Source organism: Epinephelus moara, chromosome 14 (assembly GCF_006386435.1).
Source record: "Epinephelus moara isolate mb chromosome 14, YSFRI_EMoa_1.0, whole genome shotgun sequence".
NCBI lineage: Eukaryota > Metazoa > Chordata > Actinopteri > Perciformes > Serranidae > Epinephelus > Epinephelus moara.
Window position 1 is genome coordinate 26,665,605 of NC_065519.1, and position 25,914 is coordinate 26,691,518.

At 40.8% G+C, this 25,914-nt stretch overlaps 2 protein-coding genes across 2 annotated transcripts in view; one reads left to right on the forward strand and one right to left on the reverse strand.

Annotated features, from left to right (window-relative positions):
• The window catches only part of pdss2 (prenyl (decaprenyl) diphosphate synthase, subunit 2), a 36,684-nt gene extending 29,603 nt beyond the window's left edge, over positions 1-7,081 (reverse strand). The window contains exon 1 of the mRNA XM_050061293.1: positions 6,587-7,081. Coding sequence (XP_049917250.1) covers positions 6,587-6,834 — 248 coding nt within the window. The 5' untranslated portion in view covers positions 6,835-7,081. The remainder of the gene's footprint in view (positions 1-6,586) is intronic.
• Positions 7,082-11,932: 4,851 nt separating this feature from the next.
• sobpa (sine oculis binding protein homolog (Drosophila) a) overlaps positions 11,933-25,914 on the forward strand; it is a 50,110-nt gene continuing 36,128 nt past the window's right edge. The window contains exon 1 of the mRNA XM_050061889.1: positions 11,933-12,249. Coding sequence (XP_049917846.1) covers positions 12,154-12,249 — 96 coding nt within the window. The 5' untranslated portion in view covers positions 11,933-12,153. The remainder of the gene's footprint in view (positions 12,250-25,914) is intronic.

Consider the following 25,914-nt stretch of genomic DNA (forward strand, 5'->3'; position numbering starts at 1 on the left):
TTGCGAAAGTCCCAAAAAAACAGGAAGTTGGTTTTAAAGAATGTGATCCAACCAGCTATTTATCCAAAACACAATGCTCTGCAAAAGTTACATTTCACTTCAGAAAATTTGTGCATTTCTCCAAGCTCTTCTCACTGGTTTGAACTGGGCAGGGTTAAGTTGGAACAGGGTAATGTCACTTTCATGCACCAATCGGGATTTAGCAACATTTTAATCAGAGTCTGATGGCAGTTGTGGAGGTGTTTGCTTCTGTTAGTGGACCGCTGTCAGTCAAGTCTGATCAAACAACACCCACAGAGTTCTGAAGAAGCAGATTAGCTGATTTCTTTTTTTCTCCTCGCAAATAATAATTAAAGGTGCCCTGTGGAGTTTTCTTGTAAACAAACACCAGTTTGTTAATATTCAGTATTACTCACCAAAATGCATTGTGTGTATTATAGTACACCCATGTTTACATGCTAGCAGTCTCCTTCTTCCATGTCTTGGAATTGTGTATGACATCATCCACCTGTGCATGTACATGATCCTTCCATGTGCACATTGCAAACATAAAGTGGACCCGCTTATCAAAAACTTTGCTCCATAGTGCATAGATGGATGGTTTCCCCTAAACTCTAAGTACTAATGGTTGAATTATCAACAATCAAAGTTAATGTTGCAGATTTTAAATCAAATTTCCAAAGGCTTTAAATCAAAAAGATGGTGAAGCAAGAGGACACATTCTTTTGTAAAGACACGTCAAGGCTGTCCACTGGCAACAATGACTTTTAATATCTTGATGAAGCTTAGTGTTGGAGGTGCTTCTGTTTCATCAGCAAGTAATATTTCTTGACTTGGTTTGGCATCAAAGTACTAATTCAGTATCGCTGACCCTTTCTCCCACACTGTACTGTAAGTTTGACTTTGGATGGCTGTTTTTACATTAATTTACTGAGGTTAAATTTGAGTTTAACACGTGTACGTATGAGCAGGATCATGTGAAATCACAACTAATTCGGAGACTGTGAGAACTGTGATGCAGAAATTTTAATGAGCTAACTGAATTGCTAACTGAAAAGACGCAAATTGATATTTCAAACAGAGTATTTTCATTTGTCTTCACACACTGGATAGGATCCTTGATTTCATCATCCATGCCCACAGTGTAGCTGACATATGCAGGCTGGTTAAGCACCATTTAAACTAATCTTAACGGTCATTGTATTGATCAGGATATTGAAGATCAAGCAAAAGAAAAGGTGAGAAATCACTGGAAGGAAACACTAGTCGAAGTCAAACTCTCAAGGACTGTCCTTAAAGCAAGTTAAGTTTCTTCTCCTGGGCCGCAGTCCCCTCGCTGTAACTCCAGACTTTGGGGCAAAGTTAGCTGAGCTGCAGTTTTTGAGAATGAAAGGAAAGGAAAAACCGAAACCCAACTCCACGAGGGTCTGCCTGTCTGCTATTGTGGATATTTTTATCTGCTGCGCGTCTAAGGCGGAGACACAGTGGGAAATACGAACCAGCCAACCCAAGCTGACAGTGAGGAGTCAGACTGTCAAGAGGTCTGCTTCCCCCCCCTAACCACCCCCGCCCCCCTGCTACAACACCCAAATGGATTGTCATATCAGATTTAGGTGTATAGGTTATTACACCCTTGGGCTCCTATTTCCAACACACCCGTCTGCATGGTGGGATTGAGTTTGAGGACTCTCTCTTCTTGCTTTCTTTCCTTGGTTCTCCAAGTTCCTGATTTCTTTGATAAAACATAAAAAAGCTCCGGAAACTCCTGTGACAAAGTGATGGGATAATATTTGGACTATGTGTCCTGTTCCAGCTCCTCCTTCGTCAGTACACAACTGTGGCTTTGCAGTTGCAACACAAATAACATCTAAATACTGGCTATAAAAACACGTGCCTGGTAGGCACAAGGGTCTGTCTAGGAACATCTTATCAGAATGATCTACACCCCAGAAGTGAGTGTGACTCAGCAAGCTGTCATGTCTTTGGCCCTCATTTACAGGAGAAATCATGCAGAGAAAAAACAGGATTTATTGACAAAACTGGGAATGGTTTTACACTCACACTTGCATAGTTTAAGTTTAGTTGTGTCAATTTGCTCAATCTTTCTTTGAGTTTGTCTCTGAAAGTGACGCATTCAAGCGAGGACAAACCAATACATGACTTTGCTTCTACTCCTTTTATTCAAAATTGTAACAGACCAAATTCTGTACAAAGACACTCTTGCAATTTCAGTAAGTAGCTTAGTGGCGCCACTCTCCTTGTTAGTATGTACCGTATGTTGTTTGATTGACATACTGTCATATTTATCTAATTGTTATCAGCCTGACTTTGTTTCTGTCTCGAGGGAGTATTTTCTACTCAAGTACTGTACTTAGGTACAGTTTTGAGGTACTCCAGTATTTCCATTTTATGATACTTTAAACTTCTACTTAACTACATTTCAGAGGGAAATGTAGGTAGTTACTTTTTAGATTAATGTTTTACATTTTAAAAACATAAACTATACAAGATACACAATGTTATACAAAATAAATATCAGAGAAAGGTAAAAAACAAACACAAAAACAACAACTTGTTTTTTAAGATTTTTTTTCCCCTCTGTCATCTTCCATTAATCTTCTCATGCACCCTCAGATTTATGTTGTGACCCTTTGAAGAGGTCTGACCCCTCAGTTGTCCATCCGTTTGGTGTTTTGCCTTGCTGTATTTGCTTTTTTTTTTTACGTTGTGTCCACAATTTTCATATCTTCCTCTGGGATTCGTGCTGCTACGGTCTAGCACCTGGTCACTAACTTTTTATAAAGTCTCGACCTCAACTACATGTGTGCACAGGAACGTCCCGAACACAGCAAAATAAGAAGGAAATAAGGACGCGTTCACACTGGCACCATTTGGTCCGCTTTAAATGAACCCTGGTCCACTGTCACGGATAGATCGGTTTGTTTGGAGTGGTGTGAACAATGGAAACCCTGGTCCACTTGAAACTGGGGGTCTCGGTTCACTTGCAAGTGAACCCTGGTGCGGTACGCTTACAGTCGGAAATGCAAACAGACTATCCAGCGAACCAAAGAGAGGAAGTAAACCAAAGAGAGGAATTGACGTAGAGGACAGTGTATTTTGGGTAGAAAAAAAACAAAGCCAACAGCGCGAACCACTCGCTGCCTCACCTGCTGCTCAGACTGGGCAGCTTCTTGTGAAAATACAATTAGGTTTGAACACCAAAGTAAAAACAGAAACCCCAAGACTGTATAAATTTGGCGTTGCTCCATTGTTTTTGTGGTGACCAAGCCGGCTGAAGGGGATGGATTTCCGTTTTCGGTCCTGGCCAATCAATGAGCCAGGTTTTCTTCTTCCTCATGCTTTTTTTCTTCTTGGTCAGTGGTCATTTTGGGCAATACCGCCCCCAAACGAGCAGCTGTTATAACTGTGTGACGTTGTCCAGGCGGTTTGGTCCACTTTAAAAGGTGCAGTGTGAAAGTGAACCGAACCAAATGAAGGTGTGAAATTTTTCGGCATTCCCCGCCTAATCAAACTGAGTCCCCCGGACTATCCTGGTGTGAATGCGCCCTAAGAAAACACAGGCAGAGGGCAGAGTCTCTCCAGATAAATACACCACCGCACACTTTTAGTGGGTCATGTGATCATTGCTAGGAATTACTCACTGCAAAAATAAAATTGTTCTTACATAGACAATGTCAGTATCATAATGTGATAACAATATACTAGTTCTTTTGCTTTTGATATTTTAAGTAGACTGTACTGTTAATACTTTTGTACTTTCACTTCAGTAGTATGTTGAATAAATGGCTTTAACTAGTTACAGTTTACTCAAGTAAATGGTGTCAACACTACTTCCACATTCGCATACATACACCTGGCAATGGATCCACACTATTCCACTGATCAACAGGTGGTGGTAACACGCCAAGATACGCAGCAATGCTCCAACAAAGGTAGGGAAGAAGAAGTCTGCAGGCTAAACATGGATGTTCACAATTCTGGATTCAAATTCCGTAAAAATATTGGCTTTGTAAATGTTTTATGGGGAAGGAAATGCATTCAACATGGAGTGAAAGAAAACTCAGCAGGGTGCCTTTAATATTTTATACGCAACTGTAACTTTTTTCCTAACATCAAACAGTTGAATGTTAAATATCTGTGACTAACACTGGACTGACACAGGGTGTTGGATTGGCACATCATTCTATGCAATGAAATGAAAATGAAAAGAGAGCCAGAGAGCGGCTGGCTTTACACATCTGGTGCACTCAGCTGGGATCAAAAGGGCTTTTCTCCCGGCATACTTGCAATTTGTGTATCCCCTTTGAAGGAAAGACACCAGAGTGCTTTCAAATCTGTGGGCTCTGTTCTGAGTGATTAAAGGTGGAGTCTACGATTCTAATCCAATACACTTTTTCTCAGATTCAGCGACCATCTCCTTACAATCTGCTTGTTGTCTACTCTGTGTGCAGGTAGTGGGAGCAGGGACGGTGAAACAGAAGTCCCTTTTACACTGCCAGATTTTTCGCGAATGTTGGGCCGTTTTGCCGGCAAGCTGCGAGCATTTAGACACACAGAGCCGAATTGGCGAGTTGATCCGAGGTACCGAATTTTCCGCCTCGTAGGGTAGTCATATTGGTGGAACCCTTTTAGTTTAAACAGACCGAGGTGGCCTTCTGCAACGGGAGGGGCTGTTGAAGACTTGTGGGAGGAGCTGTTGATGATGCCGCACGTGCGACCCACTGGCAGTGGATAAACAGGAAACAGCTGATAGCAGGAATTAGTGAGCAGCTAGTAGCAAGAGGGAAACGCAAACCTGACAGACACTGTAAAGATGAGCAACTGGGGAGACAAGGCATTGCGCGCCCTCCTTGCCCTCGCAAACAAAGAGGTCATTAAAAGTCAGATGACGGGATCGGTGAAGAACGGGCCGACTTACGAGAGAATCGCCGGAGGACTGACCAGCCGCGGCTTCCCTCCGTCACTGTTTACGTCACACACTGATCTACACATTTTGTTACTTGCTCACGCCCCCCTTTGCCCCGAAAAAGGCGCATTCTGTATAAACAAAAGTAGGTAGGCGGCATTTTGCTGCACTCCCCGATGTTGTTTTTATACTGCCAATGCTGAAAAAAGACTGATTGGGCTTTCCTGCAAATTTGCACAATTCCTATTTATAAAGGGCTAGATCCTCTGAAGGAGCACTGCCTGGAGGAGCGCATTTGTTTGAAATATCAACAGTATTTCTCCATAATTGCAGACTCAACCTTTAAGTGCTTCACCAGTCTAGTGAGAGCGTACATATCAAAGCTAAGGAAACAATAATCTCTAAGGACACAACAAGAGGAATGTGGTTTAAAATCTAAAATCAGGAGAGTCCTTGACTCCATTATATTTCAGATACTGTCTATGAGGGCTGGTGTTAAATGGTAAAGTTTGTTGTGATAGGAATAAAGCATGATTTATAAGGTAAAATAGCTCATCATTTTTGTACAACATACAACAATAGCTGTTTTTGAATATGTTGCTGATATGTAGGGTTGCAACAATATGAGATTTCCACAGTACAATAACCGTCCCAGAAAATTTTGTGGTTTCATGGTATCACAGTATTACAGAATTTATGTTATAATCAGTCAGAATGACCGTCACATGAAAATGGAAATGTTATTATTGGTTGAATATCATAGATAAACAAGTACACAATGTGATAAACACCACCTTTTATATCACAGTATACCTTGAAACCAGTGTGCCTACAACCCCACTGACATGATGCTGTGAGGAAACAAATGCCAGGATCTACGATGTGCTAAAACCTAGAGTGAGCACGTAGACTCATTTTTTAATGGTTATCACAAAAACAATACATCTGATACCTATCATAAGAGACACCAATCACTGACAATGGCAGTGCTGCTTGACTGAAAAAATGTATTGATATATTGACTAAAATCAACTGTTGTTTACCCACATGCCTATGGAATGATGAAAGGTGATACTTTAACTGCATCTGCCTTCGGGATCAAGTGTGTTTATGTTTGTGTTTGGGTCTTAAAAGACACAACATAAATATCAGCTCACTATGATAGGGGTGCTGTGCTGCACACAACCTGCTGGGTCACATTCCTAAGTTTGACTTGGCTGATCAATGATTTGTTTGCAATCACGAGTGCAAAATTCTCATTAGCAAAAATTATGATTGCATAAGAGGCACAATCTAGAGTCAGCTCTGGTAAAAATGGAACATTGCACTCATGAATTTTGATATTAAGTTTTATGTCCTGTTTGTCCTTGTTATACCTGCCAATGGTTTTATTCCTCAGGCAATCACAAGACAGTCTCCCTCTAGGTTAAGAAGAAATATTAACTAAGAGGAAAGGTAGCTGGTGTATTATAATCATGCCGAAATAAAGTGATTCAAATGATAATCTGAAACCTCTTTTAAAAATTCATGATCTCTCTTTTAATCTTTGCAGACAGAGAGAGTTGTGTTATTTTGATTGATTTTTCAATGGAGTTTGGTTTGGCGTTTACTTCATGCAGAAGAAAGCACCAAGAAACCAAGTTCATTTCAGCGTGTTACCTTGCAGTGTTGAGTAAAGGGTGCTGGGTCCCGATCAGCTTCCTGACGTGCAAGGCAACATTACTGAGTTCATCACTGAGCAGGCAGCGGAGACTCATGAAGGAGGTGGGATACCCGACGATCTTCTCCGCGTCCGAGACCACTTTGGTCCAGTTTGAGGGTCCTGAACTGGAGAACAGACTCAGGGCCCTCCGTCCTCGGCTGGACCAAGCCTTGCAGGACAGTCGTGCCCATGTAGCTGGAAACATTTTCTCTCTGAGGGTGATGTTTGAGACAGCTGTTCAAAGTGCAATTCAGGTACCTGCCACCATCTTTAGACTGTATCACCAGATTCAAACGTTGTGACGTGTTCCTCAACAGTGTCGCATTTGTATTAATTATTAAAATGTACAGTTTTCTGTCCTAACAGATCTAATAAACTGTCATTGAGGGAATAACTAGCCAAGTTTCACAACACACGACCTGTCACAGCGGGCCGCCATCTTGAATCACGTAATATGTTACGTCGTCGTAAAAACGTAATGACGTATGGTTGCGAATGCTGATACGCCCCGTTATATGGAGAGCACTTCCGGCTGAAACCCGTTAAAAAATCTAGACATTTACACATTCCCATGTTTTTTGTCGAAGTTGCACACTGCCAGAGCAAGACACAATTAATTTATAAACTTTAGTTACCAGTGTTTCATTCGGCAAACATAATATTTACGAAACGTAACTTTAGCTTAGTGAAATATAAAATTTTATAGCTGGTTCACACCTGCCGTTACTGTCCACCGCTGGAAGCGACTGTGTGGAAATAGCAAGCGCGTCAATTATTATTCTTCTAAAAGTCTCTATGGTTGTGAATGTATACAAATATTAACTCACCAAAATCCTGTCTGTATTTTCAAGGTATATTACACAGTATGCTTTAAAGCAATGAAAAATAATTGTTTTCTTATGTTTAAATCTGTTTAAGACATTAAATAAGTTCATTAAAAACAATATCGCTAAATTACATTTGATAGTTTGATAGTTTGATTTGATTCATTAATTCAAGCATTAAAAAATATATATATACCGTAGAAAAAAAACATTTAAAAAACCCCCCATTAAATTAACAAACCTACAATAAGAACCATAAATCAACATTCCATGTCCGAAAATGAATGGGAAGAAGTATCATGCTTGTCTAGCCCTACCCCCAATCCCAAACTATACCAATCCATCACTAATCAAGCTATTACATAATACATTATAGTCAAAATAATGCATTGTCTGCCAACATATTTGCCTTAAAACAAAACTGTAAGATATTATAACACTCCAGGGATGAATAATAGTCATAAAACAAACCAATATTTTTTTTATTTTTAGGGCCTGGTAGGTATAGTGATTATTAGCCTACTTGAACTCTTAGTATACATAATACATGAAGATATAAGCCCAATAATCCAAAGATTTTCCAAATCTAAACTGATTTAAAATGTTTTTAAACTGTTGTTGTTGTTTTTTAATGAAATTGGGGTGGTTGTGGCTCAGAAGGTAGAGCAGGTTGTCCACTAATAGAAAGATTAGCGGTTTGATCCCCAGCTCCCCAGTTCAAGATTCTAAACCCCAAATTGCTCTTGAGGGCTGTTCCATCGGTGTGAGTGTGTTAAAAAAGGTGGCAGGTGGCACCTTGTACGGTAGCCTCAGCCACCAGTGTGTACAAATGTGTGTGTGAATGTGACTCATACTGTAAAAAGCGCTTTGAATGGTCAGAAGAATACAAAGGTGCAACACAAGTGCAGGTCCATTTACCATTTACCTTCAGTATAGGCTGTCCAGAACGGGGCATATATAAGAGTTAACACCAGGCAGTATCAGCAGTCTTACACCACCTATGTAAAGGAATCTGATGGCCCATCTGCGATCCATTTGCTGTGGATGTAATTATTTTCACATTTGCAACATAGCTGTTTGAGGCAGCACTTGTGGTTTTCTTAAGTTATTGATTTTATTCTGATATCTTATTATCATTATTGATAGACTGATAGATTAAGAGCTATCCCTACCTAACAGTTTTTTTTTTCATTTAATTGACACTGAAACATCAGTGACATTTTGTCACTGCCTTTGCCAAATAATTGTAAATTGCAGGGAAAGCGGCATGTTTCATATTAAGTCTGATTACTGCAAATCAAAAACATGCTTGGTGAGACTTTACGCCAATGTGGAAACACTTTTGGATCAAATCTGTCTCAGCTCTGTCCTTTCTCATTATGTGTTTATTTTATGGCCAACGTCATATAACAAACCACAAGTTGGAGCTTCTTGTAACTCAAATGCCAAGGTCAAAAATTATTTGAATACCAGATGAAAAAAAAATTAAACAATCCATTTAAACCAACAAGTTTAAATGGTGGAAAAAAAACCCCCCTCATGTTTCAGTTCATGCAATTCAATCCTCAGGACAATATGACAGTTCCACGGTATGAAAGGGAAATGCCCCAGCAGCGAATGGTTTAACAATGCTTTCATTGAATCCTACTCCATGTGCTTATTGCTGGACTGGAGAGAATGTCTGTCAAGGACAACTTACATAACGTGGAGCTAAAGTCTCTTTACTGAATAGATGTACAAAACAAACACACATACTGTATGTTAATATATTATATTCCAAAAGAAAACTGTATTCACCTATTCTCAGCATCATACTGTTGTAACTGGGGAAATAATCACAGCTACTTTTTGTGTCTTTATGAATATAACATTTAATTACAGTAAAAATGCACCAGTATCCACACTTGTTGTTTAAATTCCAATCAACCATTTTAAAAATAGCCAGTTTCTTCACATATTCTTATTCACACACCTACTGCTTTTAGTGAATATCAACCCCCTGCATCACAGCACAGTGTCATCAGAAGCGGTACAGTTAACAGTATGAAGAGGGAATCTTGTGATGCAGGTGTGCTGCTGTGTTTGCAAGGCATGGCAAGAGCAGTACTGTAACACACAAGTCATCTCACCCTGACCCTGCATCATGGTTCACAGCTCCTGTTTCCGCTGATTTTCCAGCTGAAATGGGTGTCACAATGCCATGAGCAGCATCCCCTGGCACTCTCAGTGGCACTCCACCTGCCAACTCATTGTAATTCCAGCTAAAGTTGGAGGACAGCATGTAGCACGCAGATGAAACAGGTAAATTCATGCCCAAAGCAAAAATCATTTATTATGGATCTGTAACTGTTTCATATGCCAGTAATGACCCTGTTTTGCATTAACTGAGTGGCCCCTGGCTGAGGAAACTCACTGTAAAACATCATGCTGTGACACTGGCACAACATTGTCAAAACATGTCATTTCAACATTTTTAATGAGCTCTGCAGGAGCAACAGCAAATTAAAACAACCATACAAAAACATACATCTTAATGTGTATGTAATTACATGAGATATATATACCTGAGTGTATACTGTGTGAGCAAATGTGACTATAAGTATGAGCACAGACAGTTTCACAGCAGGCATTTTGACTTGTCATAGCAGGAAAAGCCCAGGTGAAACAAATTTAGCAACCCATGACTCAGTTCTCTTAAGTGTCCAGTAAACCATGACAGTGAGTCAGCATGCACAACACAAAGACCCTGGGACCAGCTCACCGACATAGAATGTTTTTAATGTTATCACACCTGTGACTTTTCTTAAGTGTCTGCTGTGGTTGGTAGGTGGGTATAAGCATGCATGTGTATGTTTTCCATGTGAGACATGTGCAGGTTGTGCAAACAAACTTCCCATTGACACAATAAAGACGATGTACTGCATCTATTTAAATTACCTTCAAGCAAAGATGGATAACTGAGTGGGGCCCAAAGTGTCAGGGGGCCTTCACTTGAAAAATGTCAAATGTCAAATTAGCTCGTACCAATCAGGAAGACTCAAAACGACCACAAAGAGACACAAAAGATGCATAATGACTAAAGAGAGAAGCAAAATCACCAGAAAAGTCTGTGTCTTGCTCTTATGTCGGAGAGGTGGTGGGGCTCTTTGCATATTTGTGTCCAGGGGCCCACTGTCTTATGATCCACCCATGTGTTCAATTATTTATGTTAAAAATTATAATTGATCAGTTCGAATAATGTGGGAAAACCTTTCTAAATCAGCTTTAAAAATTTGTGTTTTTTCTTTAAAACTGCTGGATTTGAGCTCTTATTTGGAAATGTGTTGAAAGTGACAAATACAAAATTGTTTAAATGCTCAAAGTGTGATGTCTTGGGTTTAAATCTGGCTGATACGAGACCTTTGATGCATCTTTGTCCTTAATCTTCCTTATTTCTTACATCTGAACTACAGGATTCCTGCAAGGGCGTAGGTTTTGTTTCAACACTGGGGCAGATACATATGAAACGGGTGTTTGGGGGTGTCCTCCGCTGGAAATTTTGAGCATCAAGCACTTAATTTCCTGCATTCTGTTGATTTTGTCCCTTCTCTGCATCGATTTTAATTTTGTCAAAGTAAAAGTCCTCTGCTGCTTTCATGTATTAATTGTGAGGGCTATGCGTCCCCTGCGTCCCCCTGAAAATCTCCAGCTATGGATTCCTGCATCCACACCACCAAAACAAAAGCTGAGACACCTGTAGGTTAACTGGTGCCATGCACGTTGTTACCTGAGGGAACAACCTGATGGAGAAGAAGCAACACTCTGGGCCAAATGGAAACTTCATTTTAAGCACAAAATCAACACACCTAAAAAAAGTTTCCTTTGGCCATGAGAGAGTGCTGAGCCTTTTCCAGCACTGTGATAAAGGATATGCTTTAGGCTGCACTCCTATTCTGATTGCTGGTACACAATTTCTTTTCTCTCAGCTGAGAAGACTGCCATCATCATGCTCTTGCTCCAGATGCTCCCGACTTTCCACTATCATGTTTCTCTCCTAATCCCTGCAACATCCACTGACCTACTGAGTGTGTTTAAGCAAGGCAGCACACCTGCACAGTTCCTTTGGCTCACACTGACTGCAAATGTCTTTCTGCACATGCAACCAAACGCGTAACAACTTTCAGACTTGAGTTTTGAGTTTGTGGTGTGAAAGGACAGAAACACAGAGAGACTTCATTTCATTATGACCAACAAGAGTCCCCAGAAGAACAATTGTGGGACTGGATGACTGTGTGTGTGGGCACCTGTTTGCTGCGTGCACACTGTCACCATGAGGGAGCGGTGTTAAGTGGATGTGACTGCTCTGATTGCACTCTATGGGAAAGCGAGAAGAAATAGCCTACCTCTGATCATCAACGCGTCATATAATGTTTCAGCGGACGCCCCTCCCCCTGTCTCGTTTTTTCCCCTCACTCAACCTCTCCTTTGACTCACAGAGGCGGCTCACCACTGGTGCACGGACCGTGGAGGATACGGGCAGAAGATGGCTGACTTAGCCGGGCACCGCAAGCCCTCGGCGGCATCACCAGCGTCACACGGGCCGCTGAAAAGCTGCAAGACATCCGCCGTCTGGCGACTGTAAACAGCTGCCGCTGCCTCTCTCTTACCCCCTCCTCACCCCTCCTCACCGCAAATATTGACAGAAGTATCTCAGAGAAAACATGGCAGAGATGGAAAAAGAGGGCAGACCTCCGGAAAATAAAAGAAGCCGAAAGCCAGCTCACCCGGTGAAAAGGGAAATAAATGAAGAGATGAAGGTAAAAGGGGGTCTGTGCCCACTTGCATGTGATTACGCGTGGAGTGGTTGTGAGGAGCATGCATGTCTGTTGAAGCACTAACCAGACGTCCTCAGTGAAAATATATGATACGCTCAAGTGCAATTGGCTGCATGATAGTTAAACTTTGATTTACGATTTTTTTTTGCACCCAAGTTCTATTGTCATACATCCACGCTGAATGCCAGCCTGGGCAGCGCACCCTGCCAGTATGCCGCCTTGCACAATGGATGCGGCACCCATTCACTGCTACTATAGTAAGTTTTGAATCAATGAGGAATACAGTGTACGTTCCTGTCGCTTCATGTCATAATTTCGCCGTTTGTGTGCCTGCATTTCATGGCTTGCCCAGAGTTAATGGAAAATCCAGTGCGTCAGTGAAGGCGTCAACAGTGCCTCTACTATTACTATTAATACTGTTACACTACGGCGCAACGGAGGGCAGCCAATGTGCATAATTAGTAGAAATCAATGGGGGAACACTCGCCTACCCACGATGCTTTTGCGGGTCCGACGTCCGTGGGTTTGCCTCTGAGTCGAGCTGTGTGTTTGTGTTTATGTGTGTGTGTTGCCCAGCTGCCCAGAGGCGTGTGATCCAGATGTGCGTCTGAGAGCTTTACGCACTCGACAAGAGCACATTGTCTCCTGTGTTCGGCCTGCACGGTTCTCTCCCTAAATTCACCCACACGTTGTTTCTATTCCCCTTTTCTGTGGTATCTGAGCCCTGAGCTCCGCGCGGTTCATTGTGGAGAAAGAAAGTGTTCCTGGCATTTGTGTGTGTGTGTGTGTGTGTGTGTGTGTGTGTGTGTTTGCGTGTGTGTGTGGCAGAGCTGTGTGTCCGCTTTGTCTTCATCTCTCTCATTGTTTGTACACATTTGGCTGGAGACACATATGCACTCTGCTGTTCTGGGTGGATATGCAGGTGATCACATTGTGGAAATTGGGATTTTTTTAGGCTGTCAGGGGAGAAGCGAGGGTGCTGGCTTTGAGCGAGTCCTGAAACAACCCTGGAATAAAGCCTTTTTGTATTTAGACCCATCCAAAATACCAGCCGCGTTCATGTGACACCGCTTACTGTAAAACAGCAAAAAGATAATATTGATAGCAATTTTTGACGCTTGGTTGGTGATTATCACAGAGAATAAGGAACGGGCAGTATACTACAACACTATTACATGATAATGTAGCCTAATAAAATCTATTTTTAGCGGTGTAATCCTCAGTACTGTCTTTTAGGTATTTTCCTTAAGTGCTCCACTCATCTGCATCCAGAGTTGTCCTTGCTTGTTACCTAAATTGCGTTGGAGGTGTAGAGAAAGGGAATTTCTGTCAATGACAGATTGTAAAACTGGAAATTTGTCTCAGTTTGAGATGAACCCCCCTGTTGTCTGGTCCTGATGATAGCAGGGGGGGATGCAGGGTGTCAGGCAGGTGCAATTTCCTTATTTCTTATCAGGGGAGCACTTGATGTAGTCTCAGTGGAGCATTTAGACTGGATGAAATCTTTATGAGCATCATTTAGGCACAATAAAGCACTGTCTGTCCAGGTTTTATTTGACCATTTTTATCATTACAGCAGCGAGCAAATATTACCATAAATCTATTTGGACTGTGACAAAAAAAAAAAAAAATCAAATTATAAGTCTCCTCTTATAATTTATCAGATTGACTGAGTAATTATACGGTGTCAGTCATCAGTCAGAAATGATGTTTTATTTGCAGGTGAGTTTTGCTGTTGGATGATAGATGCTGTGACGCGGGTCATCATTCAGGGTTCAGTGAATCGACATCTCTTACAATGTGTTTTGCAGAGCAGACATGTCGGTTAAACATCTCATTTGATGAAAGCAGCTTCATTTGTCATTTGATTTGTAAGAACAGTGTAGTGACTGCGATCAGTCAAATTGTGGATTTGAGTTTTGAATATGAAGATGCACCTGACAGCAGGGCTGTAATCACTTATTTAACATTGTGGGGGGACCATTTTCAAACGGCACCTTTTGCAACCCAACCCTCCGGGAAGGTCTGGGGTTAATTCCCCAGGAGAATTTTTTAGAAACTCAATTGGCCATTTTAGCATTATGAAACCAAACTCTTAGATCAGGTTTTCTCAAAGTTTTGTTGACTGAGTGCCATTTAAGGGAGCCTGTATGTGATTTCGGGACACAGAAAGTATTCACACTATGACTTAATTATGACCTTCTTATGACTTTTTTTTTATGACAATTTGAAAAATCTGTAACAGTGACAGTGATATAACCTACATTACTCTCATATTACATTCTAGTTTTCCACTTTTTTAAGTAATCAGAGGTGGAATGTAACTAAAAACACTGTACTGATGTACGAATTTAAGGTACTTACTTGAGACTGTTCTTATCATGCCACTTTACATTTCTACTCCACTACAGTCCAGAGGGAAATGTACTTTGTAGAGCAAGTACACCATTATCTGTATCTGTGTCTGTGACTGTTTAACAAACTAAATGATCTGTATCTGTACTCGAAAGGGGCGGAGTTTGTAACAGAAGTGGGTGGGGTTTAAATTGAAACTGCATGGGAGCCTGAAATTGATATGGTTATTTATTATTTATTTGAAAACTATTTACATACAACAATCCCAGAATTGAGATTCAGGTCATTTTTGATTAAAGGAGTAAGAGATTAAACACAGGTACCTAAAATGAGGATTTCCCCTCATCAGATGTATATTGACACATTTTATTTGTATAGTGCTCATATTCGTATAAAGAACATTATCTGTTCTAGATGCTCATTTAATCCAAATATTCGGCTCAACCATGCTTTGTACTGTACTACATTTATTAAAAAGCCTTAGTTAATAGTTACTTCACAAATTAAACATAAGAGTGTAAGTAAAAAACATAAGATTTTATAAAATATTATATTTTGCTATAAATTCAACTACCTAACAAGTACAGCTGAAACAATTAGTTGCCAACTGACTATTTTTGATTTTAAAAAAAAAGGCTATTTCAGTTATTAGCTATTTATGTCATTTTCTAATTTATTTTGAATAATTTTGAGTTTTGGGGGTGTATTTGTTTAGACTTGTCTCCATTAGGTGCTTTTACTTTTAATACTTTCGTACATAGGGTTTCCTCCAACAGTCCAAAGACATGCAGGTTAATTGGTGACTCTAAATTGCCCGTAGGAGTGAATGTGAGTGTGATTGGTTGCCTGTCTCTATGTGTCAGCCCTGTGCACCCTGCCTCTTGCCCAGTGTCAGCTGGGATAGGCTCCAGCCCCCTTGCAACCCCTAACAGGATAAGCGGTTACAGAAAATGGATGAATGCACTTTAAGTACATGGTCCCGATTATATTTACTTTTCTTTGCAGGACATTTTCAATGCAGGACTTTTACTAGTAACATTTTCATAGTGTTGCAATAGTACTTTTATTCAAATCAAGGATCTGAATACTCTCTCCACCACTGAGAGTAATGAAATAGAGAGACAACAATACAGTGTTTGAAATTTATTGTATCTATCCACAGCAGTTGAGCAACGGCATCTGCTGGGGTATACAGCAACACCACTTGCACAAACCAAATGCAGAACTGCAGCACACAGTAACACTAGAAAAAGTAGCAATAATAATTATAGTAATGGCAATTTGTTAGGTTTATTTCTGATTACATTTGCTAAGGATTATTTTAAATGGCAGTTTGTGGTTGCCTGCTGAAGTGTAGCATATTTTTTTCTTTATATTTTTATCAATATATGGCGATATAAAAATGTCAGGAGTAGTAAGGCTTTTTTTTTTAGATATGTCAGTGCTGTTGATATGGTGTATTGTTGGTGTTTAGGGAAAAAACACCCCCCTCCCATGACAACTCCAGTATCTCCGTCAATACCAGGGCAAGCTCCTGAATGGAGCAGCAGATGTGGTTAAGGTGTCAAAACACTTTCAAAGGCTAAACAAGTTCGATTGTAGCTCATTACGCAACCTTGAATTTCATCTCCTATTGCACAAACACACACACGCACGCCACACATAAGCGGCTGTCTACAGATTTAATTTAGCAAAACACTGATCCACAGATAGAGGGTACAGTAGGGAACTAGCAAATAGCTGCAGCCTCTCTTTCAATACCCTCGTTGTTATTGTTACATGATGGCAGTTAATAAGCTGAATGATGTTAGACAAATATGGATGTATCTGATATGATATAACATGAGGTTATGGGTTGGTTATGAGTGCATTACACACAGATACAAGTCAGGCTGTAAACCCGACCCAGCATGATGTGCAGCAGTCGCAGCTAATTAACACTATGCCATGGATGCATTAAAATAGCCTCCGCCGGAACAGTAAAGCCAGTCAGTGAAGTTAGATGTATTCCTAGAGAAAACTCTCAGATTCTTCTATTCCAAGTGTTCAGTACAAAAGGACCCAGTTTGTTCCCTTCTCTCATCCTCAATATTTCAGACCAAAACACACACACACACACGCACGCACACGCACGCACACGCACGCACACGGACAGACACACAATGTGCCCTTGTGAGGGATCATACTCTGAAAAACCAAACAGTCTGACAGTGTTTCCCTCATCTGGTGCTTAATGTGTGCCACGGTAAAATAAGCCCCGGTGAGTAATCAAGGACAAGGAGGAGTGGGCATGGAGGGGATATGAGAGGCTGGAGAGTGGGGTAAGAAACAGTGGAGAAAGGAATGTATACAGCGCTGGGCTGGCTAAGCTGTAAAAACTGTAACCTGAGTGTCTCTGCTGGATCAGATATCAAGGAAAGTAGAGGGAAATGAAAGCAGAGGAGAGGGAGAGGCAGAGGAGGAGAGAGGGAGCAGGGGAGTGGAAAAGTGGAGAAGTGGAGGAGGAGGAGGAGGCAAAGGGAAACTTGGCGTGTGGATTTGGGAATTTTATCACGGTGTACAGTGACCTGCTCTGGTTTCTACCCGCAAGGTATCCAATTCCCACCATCATCATTACCACAAGCCCTACTGGCCACGACTTACTGGAGAGAAACAAGGGGGAAGACTGTGGAGGTTTTAAATGTATTTTTGTATCATTATCTACTGCTTAATTTATGGCAGAGAAGTGCCAGTTTATGAATCTGTACTCAAACTATCATAAGTACATCACTAACTATCCTGCAAAGGCTCTGTAAAACCACCATCTTGTCTCTTAACTATGTTTCTGGCCTGGCTTCTTTTTCTTGAAAGCGTAGATCCCACTGTGCCAGACAAATGCATCTGCAGAGGCAGGGCAATTTAAGAGCTAATGGTGCAAATAGCCTTAATTGTACACAATAACCATAAAAGACCATACACTGTGTGTACATTGAGATGACAGTTTATAAGGTGCAGCAAGCAAGTGGAATCCAATACTGTGAATTGCAATATGGGGGTGGTTTCAATGTTAGGGTGTCCTTTTGACATATTGGGATGTAATTCAACATCACCAGGCTTCAAAGTTACCATGAAGTTGACTCAAAACCTCTCTGACATAGTGTCGACTAAATATGATGCTGCTCTGATGGTCTCTAGCTATGCCTCCATCCACCAGTAAGATAAATAAGCTTCTATCAGACTAGTTTAGGTATCTCAATTTAGGCATTTCTTCTTTCAAGAGTTACTTTGTCTTGCTTTCAAAGCAGCATTTGATAATGTCTTAGGAAATTTCTTAGTTTTCTTTCTTATTAGTTAATTCACTTCCATTACTACTGCTCTGTTTTTTGTTTTTTTTGGGGTTTTTTTGCACAATATCTTTATTAGTTTTTTTTCAAAGTAGTGCAAGACATACAAGAAAAATAAGGATAAAGGTTTAAAAAAGGCAAATAAAAAGAGTGCGTAAAACAAGAGCAAAAACTGAACAGGGCGTACACTTCAAGCAATGACATACATTGTTGCATCACTAGTACTCTAAGTTCAAACACAAATTCTCAAGGAAGAGGTGAGTGGCCTATTATAGATCTTATCAATGATCAGGGTCCCCATTAAACTTAGTAAGATGGTCTAAAAATGGCTGCCAAGTCTGGTAGAACTTCTTAAGATTGTTCATCATGCTGTATCGAATTTTCTCCATGTGCAGTACAGAGGTAAGTTCTGTCAGCCATGTCTTGAAAACGGGTACAGTTTCTTCCAGAACTTGACTTCCAGTGCATCAAAATCAGTCTCTTTGCTATTATCATTCCATACATAATAGTGTTCTGGACAGGGAGGGTATGAGTCAATAAAGACAGAGAATAGCCAAACAGTGCCACCTCTGGCTCGGGCTTGAACACACAATTATACATTTCAGAAAACCATTTGAACACTTTAGTCCAGAAATCATGCAACTTTGGACACGTCCAGAAAAGATGGGCTAGGGAGCCATCAGCAGACTTACAGTGATCACATAAAGGAGAGATTGTAGGATAGATTCTATGTAATTTAGTTTTTGAGTAGTGACGTCTATACGTGACCTTAAATTGAATTAACTGATGTCTGACATTAATTGAACAGTATTGAATCCTACTGAGGCTCTCCTCCCAAACATTATCATCAATCTGTTACCCCAACTCATCTTCCCAAGCTGTCTTTAAAGAGTGAGTGGAAAAATTCACTTGACCAGAAAATACCTCAACAAAATCAGAAATCAAATGTTTTGCATCAGGAGGGCCAAGCAAAAGTTTATAAACTTTGCTATCCTCAGGGAGAGACTCAAAATTAGGCACATTTTGGCGCACATAGTTCCTGATTTGTAGGTATCTAAAGAAGTGTGATGATGGAAGAGAAAACTTGTCTTTTAACTGAATGAATGAGGCAAACTGTTTGTTAATGTACAGATCTTTTAAAATGACTATGCCTTTAAGCTTCCAACTGTAGAAAGTTGGGTCAGAGAATGAAGGGGGAAATGCATGGTTACGACACAATGGGCTATAAACAGAAGTGTCAGGCAACTTGCAGCATTTCTTAATTTGCTGCCATATTTTCAAGCAGTTGAGAATTATTCGGTTATTCACCTTGGTATTTACAGGCCGTCCAGGTGCTGAGAAAAGAAGTGCTGGGAGTGAAGTGTTTATGATGTCTTTCTTTTCAATAGCCACCCAGGCAGGAGTGTTTGTTGAAATATCTTGACTATAACCTTCCTGCCAGTAGGCAAGCGCTCTAAGATTCGCTGCCCAATAATAATGCTGGAAACACGGTAGCCCAAATCCACCCCTCTCTCTCCGTTTTTGTAAATGAATTTTGGATATTCTGTGAGCTTTAGAACCCCAGATAAAATGCATGATTATTGAATCTAGTAGTTTAAAGAATGATTTTGTTAGGAAAATGGGAAGATTTTGAAAGAGGTACAGAAATCTCGACAGAGAAAGCATCTTAATTGCATTTATATGACCCACCATGGAAAGAGAGAGTGTGCGCCACTTGCCAATACCTCCTTTCAATTTCTCCACCTTATCAAGAAAATTTAGTTTGAAAATTAATTTGGGATCTTTTGGCAGGATTACTCCTAGGTACTTCAGTTTATCTGTAACTTTGAAAGGGAGACTGTGCAAGAATTCTGCTTCAAGGTTATCACCAAGAGACATAAATTCACATTTTTGCCAATTAATACTGTATCCGGAAACTTCACCAAAAGACTTTATCAAGTCTAACAGGATGGGGATGGACTGCTCAGGCTGCAATGTAAAAATTACTAAATCATCTGCGTACAGAGAAAGATGATGATCCATGTCTCCAAGACGAATGGGTTTGAGAGAGCAATGTTGCCTAATACTAGCAGCCAGAGGCTCAATTGAGATGGCAAAGAGAAGTGGGCTGAGGGGACAGCCCTGGCGTGTTCCACGATGTAATGGAAATGATGCTGATCTTTCTTGATTTGTAAGAATGGAGGAAGAGGGGTGAGCATATAATATTTTAATCCATGAGACAAACCGGCTACCAAATCCAAACTCCTCCAATACCCTCCACATATACGCCCATTCTAGCTGATCAAAAGCTTTCTCTGCATCTAAGCAGAGAACAGCCCCCTTCTGATCCTTTTTATAACTATGATACAATATGTTCATTAATCTCCTAACATTAAAAAAAAGAAAATCTACCAGGGATAAAGCCAGTTTGGTCAGCATGGATTATAGAAGCAATATGTTTGTTTAACCTGTTAGCCAATAATTTTGTAAAGATTTTCATGTCAGAGTTCAGCAATGCTATAGGACTACTACTGCTCTGTTGACGAAACAAGACTACACCTGTTAACCCTGCCTCGGCCTACAGTGGCTCCAGTATTCATTACACCCCACAGCACCAGTGATGATTTTGCTATTCTCGGAGCCTTATTTATCAGCGGGGTTGAAGACTGTTAAGTTTATTCAGTGGTTGATATCAGAGAAGAGACCATAGCCTCATTGACATTTAAAGGGTTTATTCACTGGGGGAAAAGGATGTGCTCAGTAAGTCTTATAGATTAATATGTAAGTCTGATGGTGGCTCTTAAAGAAAGCCCATAGAGTGTCTGAAATAGCTTGTTCCCGGTAAATGTTTTGTTCCTTGCAATCAATGTGCTTCCTCAAATTAAAGCTGTATATTTGCTTTTTTAAGGAAAAGGACAACCAGTCTGTTTGACGAACAGTGAATCCCCCAACATGTATAGATACATCACACATTAAAACAGGATTGTTGTGGAACTCAATATGTTAACTGTGTTAGTCGATGCACATCTGATAATTGATGATATCAACTGTAAAATGAGAAGACAAAGTATATCAGTGTGTAATTCCTTGACTTATTTACATAGTTTACATAGTTTTCCACAAGCCTATATACTTAAACAATTTGAAATTGAGTTCTGGTTTTGAGGTTCTACCCCAAGATTTTCAGTGGCCCCTTCTGGCCACCCCTATGACAGATTTCTGGGGGCACCATTGGGAACCATGAATGCCCACAACCAATCCGTAGAATTCCTGCGTTCTTTTCTTTTTTGATACAACTCTGTCATGGACCAAAGTTTTGGTCAAAGGGAAGTTTGGACTTGGTTGTGGCTATAAACAAAAGGTCAGGGGGTCGAGAACGTAATTGGGAATCTTCTATTGGGGAACGTGATTATGGAAATCTGTTAAGATATCATTCTCTTGGTCAAAGCCTTGCACAGTCAGGTTGACAGATCAACTGAAGTCACCATCTCAGGGCTATGCATGTTAGCAAATGTTGCCTTTTATTAACTGTTCTAACTTGATACATAAAAGTCTTAGTGTGGCAACTTGAAATATACTGTAGACTACACTTTCAGTTGGCCTCTGTTTTGTTCGAGGTGCTTAAAAGACTTTTGTTTGAATTAAAGCTGATAAAAATAAATTTTGTCCGTGTCAAACCAGATAAAAAACACTAAACATCCAGTGTAACTTATAGACATCTGTAGCTGCCTCTGTGCCTCCAACGGCTCTTTCTCTCCAGCTCACCAAGAGCCAAAGTTGGTGCCGCTGCTTTGATGAGCCGCCAACCAGGATTAGATTCCACTCTTAATATTACTCCCACTTTCTCAAAGTAGTAGGGTGACACAGAGGACAGGATGGTAAGAAGAAAGGAGAGACACAGAGAGATGCTGTGTGTTTGTCTCAGTGACGTGGTTATTTTACAGCTACATCCGTTTTACTCAGGAGTACATTCAGGTTGGGTTATGCTCCAACTCATGTGTTCAAAAGGAGGATTTTTCGTTTGGAAGATTTTTTTTTCTTTTCAAGGTTTCATCCTTGCAGTTGGGCTAATTGCTGCAGTTGTGTTCGCCAGTGTTTGCATTTTAAGTCTATCACAGCATTGTGATAGCACAACATGTCATTATTTGGTTAATTATTACGAATTGACGCTGCCTGAGAACACAACAGTGACCGTATTAGCAAACTTCCAGAGAATGTTCTGCTTCTCAATTTAGATAATTTAGATATCATACTTTTTTTTTTACTCAATCCATTTAAAGTATTTTAAGAATCATGTGGGATAGGAATGCAATGTGTGTAATACTTCCAAACACCCCACTCTGGCCACTTGAATTCAAACCTGTGGACCATTTACTGTATCCAGTTCATCTGATTTGCATATGTGAAATTTGGAAGGAAACCTTGGTGAATACACAGAATGCATGTAAATACCACACAGAAAGGACAGGATATGAGCTGTCCCCACAGTTTAAATAGAGAAATTTATTGTCCTTTTTGATTAAAATTAATTGAAAACTTAAAGAGCATCTAGCTGTCAGGATTGCAGATTGCAACCAGCTGAAACTTCTCCCATGTGTCAAGTGTGAATTCACGATTAGGATTCCTTCAATGTTCATCTCTCAGGAGATTTTCACCGGGAGATAAAATATCAGCGCAGGTCTCTTCCTCTCCAAAACAAATGGAGCAGGTGATTAAAACCAGAAAAAAAACTGAATATACAATCTTACATTGCAAATCAGTGTTTCTTTGATGCTGCTCCTGCAGAATGGCCGCTAACTACGGTGGCTGACGCAAGAACACAGATGGCCGTATCTAGAGCCAGTGTTTGGTTTGTCCGTTCTGGGCTACTGTAGAAAGATGGCTATACAACATGGTGGACTCCATGGGCAAGGACCCGCTCCCTATGTAAATATAAACGGCTCATTCTAAGGTAACAAAAACACAGCAATACTTATTTTCAGGTGATTATACATTAAAGAAAACTTACTATTATTTTATATTCCATTTCTGCCAATATAGCCCCCTAAATCCTACACACTGGAATTTAAAGGTGGTGCAAAATGCCATAAAACACTTGGTGTCTGCGTGTATGAAAACACAATTGTGTATATAGCTGTCAGGACCTAACTTTAGCTCTGCTCAGGAAGTGGTACTAAATCTGACTTCCAGGAACCTTCAGGCAGAGTGAGCACTGCTGTCACTCATCATTGTTCAAGCAGAAGTGTTGTTACATGAGCAAACATGAGCTGTCCTCATTAACAGCCTTCACTGCTGTAACCACCATCTTTTAAAACCTCTGTAACAAAAAAGCCCCAATTGTGAAGTGTTTGGATTAGACTTTAATTACTGTAAATAATCGCTACAAATCCCTCCATTGTTGGAGGCTGGCGCTGAGAGTTCCAGATGTTCACACATGTGTTTGCGTGCTTTGCACGGAAACCTTCCTGCAGATACAGTAATTCCATGCATGGTGTATTTTTGTCAACAACATGGTGCTGTGACTTCACCTGTAATTGACTTGAACCGTGGCCTGCACCTTTGTGCCCCGTCTACCCATTGACCACCCCACCACAGCGGTATTTCATAACAGGCAGATCAATAACTCCTGTCAGTCTTCATTAATAAGGCCTCCCCAGCATTTAGTCCAAGTTCCTCAGTGGCAAATCCACTTCTGCACACAACAGCAGAAACTACATGCTCTGTATGAATAAAGCAAAACTGACGCAAAACTGATCCTAGAGCGGTGCTACTGCTCTGAGATACAAAAACAGCACATCATGAATTTCTCTCTAAAATGCTTAGAAACAGAGTGAATGTGCTGATAAAGCAGGAGGGAATCTGCCTCTGTCACTCCTATACTGTGCCACAGTGTCTCAAATATGCAAAGAGATACTTCTGCCTCAGTCTAAACAAGTGTGTGTGTGTTTATGTGTGTGTGGGCGCATTCCCATTTGTATCTCCGTTACTGTAATACCACTGTAAGCAATATCCAAACTGTGCTTTGCACTGGTGCTCTGCTAATTGCATTTGTATCAAGTAATTGAGTCAGTGGACCAACCTGTTGTCTGCAGGCTGTGGACTCAGACAGGCCCCATGCTGCGTGTCAGCCAGGCCACACTGTGTCAGTGTGCATGATAAGCCATTCAAAACAGAGGCTGTTCTTCCATCACAGGCTGAGGAGGCTCAACATGGACACTGGGATACTCTGCAACTTTTACAGGTGCACAATTGAGAGTATCCTGACTCGCTGCTTCAGGTTCTGGTTTGGCAGTTGCACTGCCCTCAACCGTAAGGCTCTGAGAGGGTGGTGAAAACTGCTTGGCCATTGGTCCTTGGCATCACATATGGGTGCACAACGCACCCTTTAGCATCTGTATGAGACGCACCAAACTTTCAACCAACTCCAATGTAAACCCATCCATGTCATTATTGGATGATAAGAGTAATGGGCGTAGTATAAAGAGTGAAAAGGAGGAGGTGGATGGGTCCAACAAGCACAGGACTTTGATGCAGGAGACCAGTGTTGAAAATAAAAACTATGAACTTTGAACTATGAAACTAAAAATCAGTGTTGCAAACGGGGGAAGTAAGTCACATGTGCAAGGCTCATGTTACTGTGGTAGGCAAGTCAAGTCGAGTCCCTGCTGTAAGTCAAGCAAGACAAGTCAAGTCATTGCTCAGGTCAAGCAAGTCACAAGTCTTATCAAATTCTATAGATCTGGTCAAACATTAGCTTTCTAGCTAACGTTTGAGCTGCCAGAAAGCTAATAAGTTGGCTAAAAAGACACATTCTTGTACCTGTCTTGGTGAGTTTTGTAGTAACGGACAAAGTTGCAGACCTTTCAAATCGACGTTCTCTTCTGACTACCATCATCTGTACCATATTCCCTGAATCCGAAATGTATTGTTTTTGGACTAGCCCTCTCAATAAAAGCCACCTAGTGCGTTGGCCTCTGCTGGTCTGCCGTGTCCTAGCAGTTCTCTTGAATCATCCATCTCAAGTCAAAGTCAAGTCTCAAGTCATGAATACCATTTAAAGTCAAGTCCGGTCTTTTATCTGTATTAGTCAGGCAAGTCTGAAGTCCTCAAATTTGTGACTTGAGTCTGACTCAAACTCAGATCCCCCACCTGTGTAATGTTGGGTTATTTTGTCATGACAGTCAGACAGTTAGTCACTCATTAGTCACATGAGTCGACTCAAGCTGCTCACATCAACTATGGTCTTTTCCCAATCATAACCAAGTAGTTTTGTTGCCTAAACCCTGGGTTTTCAACAGGGGCTACGCAACCTCCCATGAGCCAAATTCTGGCTTGATAATTTAACTTTTAAACTTTTTTTTTTTTTTTTTTTAAATTAAACTGTGTCTTGAAATACACATTAAGATGAATCTAACATATTAGTAGAAAAGATAAGTTGGCTTATTTATAAAACCCAATTAGTTTGCAGTACACAACATTAAGGATAGGCTATCTGGTGCCCAGGAATCCTTGTGCATACATGTGAGCCGGCTAAAACACAAGCACAAGTTTGACTCATTTCTATACAAGATACGTAGCAGTGGGTCCCTGCTCTATTTCTCTTTCAGCTAAGGGATCCTTGGCCTGAAAAACATTGAAGACCCCCGGCCTAAACCTAACTGCTGCTTGCCCTGCGTAAAGATAGAATGCAAAAGGCTAAGCATCACAATATGACCAGTAGGGTTGAGATCACATTGGTCCAGCACATCACCAGGATGGAGCTGCCTTCCATGGGGGATCTCATACCCATAAGTGTAGGAAGAAGACCAACAGGATTATCAGGGACCTAAATCACCACAGTCACAGTCTGTTCTGCCTGCTGCCGTTCAGCAAATGGTACGGCAGCATCTCGTCCCGCACCACCAGGCTCAGGGACAGCTTCATCCCACATGCCATATATTAAGACTGTTGAACTCCTGAGCTCTCAAATTTGGTCACTGTCACTTTATAT